Below are 5,784 nucleotides of genomic sequence, written 5' to 3'. Positions count from 1 at the left end.
TCCTAATTTTCGATAAACTTCTACTATAAGAGGTGTCCAGACTCAAGGTGTTCATGCATTTATCTTCCTTCATTCAGCATTGTAGCTGATTTCTTTGTCTTTGGCTATCTGAAAGTGTAGCTTCTGTTCTTCAAACTGATCAAGAACACTTTTTTCACAAAGGGATTAATGGAAAAACACCTTGCATCAGAAAGCTACAGTGTCTTCTGGTGATCTGGAAGTAACAGACAGGATGAGTGACAGGTTTTGGGGGGGATCAGTGCTAACGAGTGATGCTGAAAGTGCTCAGGTGATGGTGAGAGTGAGGGAAATCAGCAATCAATAGATCAGTGCTTGATGATGGAGTGATAAGACATTAGATGAGAAGAAGTTCTCAGACTGTGAAATTCCACAATGCTGAGTTCAGCCAAACTAGGAGAGAGCACCCATGATTAACAAAGAGATATCCTTTCCCCCTCTTATCACTCAGGTTTAAAGTCAGTGGCGTACCGGCAAGCATATTCTGGAGGTGTATTTGCCCACTTTGTCACGAAGCTCTTTGGTTTTGACCCCATAAATGATAGGGTTGAGCATGGGGGGGATGAGGAAGAAGAGGTTGGCCAAGATAATGTGAATGTGGGGAGCAAAGCCTTGACTGAACCGGTGTGCCAGACTGGAGAAGAGGAAGGGAGTATAAAATGTAAGCATCACACACATGTGGGCTGTGCAGGTATTGAGGGCTTTCTGGTGGGCTTTCTTGGAGGAGATTCTGAGGACAGCCCTGATAATCAGACCATAGGACAGGGCAATGAGTGTCAGGTCTAACCCGATGACTACAAAGGCCATCACCAAGCCATACGTCCTGTTTACTGTGATGTTCCCACACGACATCTTCACCACAGATATGTGCTCGCAGTACATATGGGGGATAATGCGGTTTGCACAGAATGGCTGCCTGATCAGGAGCAGGGGCAGGGGTAGAATGATGAGAACAGCTCTTATCAAACCCACTAGCCCTAGCTTAGCTATTCGTGCGTTGGTGAGGATGGTGGCGTATCTCAGAGGGCTACATATGGCAATGTAGCGATCGAAGGCCATTGTCACAAGAACAGCTGAGTGCATAACAGAAACTGCATGAAGGAAGAACATCTGGGTGAGGCAGCCGCCGACAGTAATGCCTTTCAAATTGAACCAAAATATACACAGTGCTTTCGGTATGACAGAGGTAGACGTGCTGATGTCTGTGAGTGCCAGTATGCAGAGCAGCAGGTACATCGGCTTGTGCAGGGTCTGCTCTTTTCCTACAACAAACAGAACCATGACATTTCCCAACAGGCCGATAGTGTAGAACGTGGAGAAAGGGATGGACATCCAGACATGGGCAGGTTCCAGGCCAGGGATTCCTGTAAGGATGAATGTTGAAGGGTCAGAGGGGGTCACGTTGAAAGCTGCCATGAGATGTTCAATGCATTGATCGGGCTCGGAAAAGCTTAAAGTGCCTGTGAAGGAAGAGAAGCACAACAAGGCGGATTACAGACTTTAGAACAAATAGCACAGTAAATATTTTATAGTTATTACAAATCTAGAAAAGGGGTGAACAATGACGTGGCAACATCTGCAGATTTCTTAGGTCACAACCAAGTGCAGAGAAGTCCTCAGAGGGAGCTAACAAAGCCAAATGAAGTGTCAGTAACTGCAACTTGTATGCCCTTTGAAGGGAAAACTTGAACTCCTCAAACACCTTACCAAGTTCTGATTGAACAGTCTGTAGCCTGATTTAGGGTGTACTAATAATATTAATTTAATTCATCAATTTAATTCTTATTAATTTAATTTAAATAATTAATATTAATAATACGTACTTGTTAATAATAATACTATGGCTTTTAGGCTCACCAATCTGTTTGATCAGAAGATAAAAGTTCTTGTCCTGGATCAGGCTCCACAGAATTTACAAAGGACCCTTGAGCGTACGACAGGAAGCTCACACTGAGACATATATATCCTTAAAGACTTTTTATTAAAATCAATAATAGTAAGTAAATGGTAAAATACCCAGAGTTACAAAGTTACAATTGCATTACTGCTATTCAAAAGATACATATGATAATATAGTATTATATGCTACAAAGCTTTAGTTAATATACTCTCACCCTTCCTTGCTAACCTGGTAGTAAGAGACACCGGTGACCAGCCTTGTGGTTCAGGTTTCTCAATTCTTGAGTGTGGGATGCAGTGCTTAGGAGAAACTAATGCTAACAGCTCTTAAAGCAAACTTAGGGTTTACTTGACTAACTTAAACTTAAAGTCAAAACCTAATAAACAAACTAAGAATAAAAGCCTCGGGAAACCAAGCTTAGCCTAGTTCCCTTGAAACTTAGAAAGTTTAGGAAGAACAAGTACAGCCTACTAATAGTAGTAGGCATAGTAGATAGATAGAATAAAATAAAATAGAAAGAGTGAGGAAAAGTAAGTAAGATAGAGTAAAGTGGAGTGAGTAAGTGAGAATGGAGTACTCTAGCAAGGTGGGTCACCTCTTTTATAGGGCAGAAGTGCCAGAAATCCTTCCTCCTATATCCAAATTTCATTCCTCATCCAAAATATGTTAGGGTATGCTTACTCCATAGGCTAATATGTACGTGCGTATTGATGACATGTACATATGCACATATGTTTCCTTGTGGTGTACCTGTTAAGTCTCTGGGTACAAACTGAACGCCCCTCCCCCCCATGCCATTCTTCAATTATCTATTGGTCTAGATAAAAGGTCCTAGACATATGCGTGAATACTTATCTATTTAGGTAACAAGATATATGTCAACTTTACTTTCCTAGGTAAAAGGTCTTAATATAGATATGCTAACTTTCTCTTAGCTTAACATACAGGTTTTGGCCTGTAGGTCTTTTGCATTACAGCCAAACTTACTTTAATATAAATCTGTAAACCTATTACAATAAACCAAATACTTAAACTATAAGAAAAGATATATATATATATGCAAGCAAGCAAGCAAGTTAGTCCTATAGGCTCAAAACAAAAATCTGGGTGTTATGGTACACAGCTCTGTGAAACCCTTTTCACAGCGCAAGCACAGAAACAAACTAAGCAAAACATTGGGATCCAGGAGGAGTGGGATGGGGAATCATACAGAAAATATAATGCCATGAGATCAGTCAGTCAATGTTTCACCCTCCTTTGGACTCCTCTGTGTAGTACTGGGCACTCTTCTCACCCAGGATATTGCAGAACTAGAGGGGTTCAGGGAAGGGCAACGAGAATGATCAAAGGCCTGGGGAAACTCTCATACAGAGAGAGGTTGAAAAGCCTGGGATCGTTACCTTTACACACTAGGTGAATAAGAGGGGACATGAGAAAAGTCTAGAAAACACTGACTGGTACAGAGTAGATCAAGAATGTGTTCTCCCTGTCTCATAATACAAGATCAAAAGGACATTCAATTAAATTGAAATGTGGCAAATTCAAAAGAGATTAAAAAAGAATGGTTTCTTCAGTTAATGCCTAATGAGGAATTTGTTTCCAAAAGTAATTGTTGCTGTGAGCTACACAAGAATCAGGAAGCATTTGGACATTTACAGGGGTAGTGAGACTATCCAGTTACAATTCTTACAGATAAATAAACATTATGGAAAGCCTATATGCCCACATGCTTCAGGGCACATGTCAATCTCTAGTTGTTAGGCATTATGGTGACGCCATCAGGACTGTTAGGTCATCCCCCCCATCCACCTACTGCTGTTTTCTTAAACCTTCTTCTGCAGCTCCTGGGGATGTCACTGTCAGAGAGAGGACACTGGACTAGATAGAAAATAGGTCTGATTCATGATGAAATTCCGATGTAAAGGAGCCAATTTCCCCCCATGGAACGTTCCGCCAAGACTGTAACAGGGTTCAAAAAAGAACTAGATAAATTCATAGAGGATAGGTCCATCAAGGTCTATTAGCCAGGATGGACAGGGATGGTGTCCCTAGCCTCTGTTTGCCAGAAGCTGGGAAAGAGCGACAGGGGATGGATCACTTGATGATTACCCATTGTGTTCATTCCCTCTGGGGCACCTGGCACTGGCCACTGTTAGAAGACAGGATACTGGGCTAGATGGACCTTTGGTCTGACCCAGTAGGGCCATTCTTGTATTCTTATGTTTTTTATGAAACAGACATTATCATGCTGGGCTATAACTTGGTGCTAAAAAATGGGCACTAGGGGCACAAGGGTCTTGGTATTTAGGGCTACAGGCCTGTACCTCTGTTACTTCCCTTGATTCTTCTGGTGAAACACTTTCTTGCTGGCAACCGGCTTTGTCTCAGACGTAATTTACAGGTGTTAACTGACAAGTGTAAGCAGAGATATGTGTCTGCAACTCAGCTCCTAACCCTTCACATGCCTGAATATCAGTGAAGTTTTCAGATGACACAAAAAATGGGGAATTGTAAATAACGAAGAGGACAGGTCACTGATTCAGAGCAATCTGGATTGGTTGATAAATTCGGTCAAAGCATACGACATATATTCTAATATAGCTATTCAGACATCTACATCTAGGAGCAAAGAATATAGCTGATGCATACATGCTGGGGTACTATTGTGGGAAGTGCAATGACTCTGAACAAGATTTGGGGGTGTGAAAGGAGAATTAGTTGAACCTGACCTCCCAGTGTGACCATGTGGCCAAAAGAGCCAATGTGATCCTTGCATGATAACTGGGGAATCTCAAGGAGAGGTAGAGAAGATATTTTATCTCTGTCTTTGGTGCTGGTCACAAGAAGTATAAAAAAGATTAGAAAGCCTGTCTTATAGTGATAGACTCAAAAAATCTCAATGTTTTTAGCTTAACAAAGATTGTTATGTGTGACTTGAAAACAGTCTGTAAGGACCTATATGGAGTGCCAGTATTTCATAACAGGCTTTTCAGCCTAGCATTCAGAGGTGTAACAAGATCCAATGGCTGGAAGTTGAAATTAAAGAAATTCTGACTGGAAATAAGCCATACATTTTTTTAAAAGGTGAGAGTAATTAACCATTTTTTTTCTTTTCATGACCATATTCAATTTAGCCCTATGGGGAGAATTTCTCATGTGACTGCAGCCCCTTGGGAATATTTAAAAGGGTGTGTATAACACAAGGCTAAGGATCACGTGAGACACTGCTTGGATGAACATTTTAGGTGAGAAAAATAATGACTTGAGCCCATAAAGTGTTTGTAGTGAGGAATGAATGTGCAACCATCACCATGAATAAGTAACAGAACCAGCTAGCAAATGGTCCCAGAGAATCCTGGGTTTAACATTTGTGTGCCAGTGGCCCACTGTTTCAATCACCTACCAGTGGTTCCTGCACATGGCAGCCATATTTATCTAGTCCATCACGTGTCCCAGAGTTGCCCGCTCTCATTTTATAATGTGCATACTTCTCAGTTTGTGAGTTATTCCTGTGTAGCAGTCCTTGAAACACCACATAGGTGAAGCCAAACAGGTGCCTGCTTTGGCATCTGCCACTTGTGAGATTTCTCACTGGTGGGACACAGTCACTGATCTCCTCCCCCTACCCCCCACTGAGCTGAGGGAGCAGTCCTGATGGGAGGCACCTCACCCCCTGCAGGGGAAGAATTGTGGGCAGTGTGGGGTGGCTTGAAGGTTGTGGGTGCCAAGGATGACTTGGGAACATGGAGAAGACACTGGTGACGAGCTTGCTGTAGGAATCAAAGCAGCCTGGGATGGGGAAGGAGAGTATGGACAGGGGGTCAGAGTATGATGGGAGGGGAGATTGAAGCAGCTGAGGATCAAAA

At 42.2% G+C, this 5,784-nt stretch overlaps 1 protein-coding gene across 1 annotated transcript; it reads right to left on the bottom strand.

Annotated features, from left to right (window-relative positions):
- Positions 1–477: 477 nt before the first annotated feature.
- LOC112124729 (putative olfactory receptor 52P1) lies at positions 478–1,434 on the bottom strand. Its single transcript, XM_024223199.2, has one exon. The coding sequence runs from the start codon at positions 1,432–1,434 to the stop codon at positions 478–480; it is 957 nt and encodes a 318-aa protein (XP_024078967.2).
- Between the last annotated feature and the right edge of the window lie 4,350 nt (positions 1,435–5,784).

This window comes from Terrapene carolina, unplaced genomic scaffold (genome assembly GCF_002925995.2).
Source record: "Terrapene carolina triunguis isolate 2854851 unplaced genomic scaffold, T_m_triunguis-2.0 Scaffold27792, whole genome shotgun sequence".
Taxonomy (NCBI): Eukaryota; Metazoa; Chordata; order Testudines; family Emydidae; genus Terrapene; species Terrapene triunguis.
Note: the sequence above shows the minus strand (reverse complement) of the source record. Positions and strands in the feature narration are given on the sequence as shown.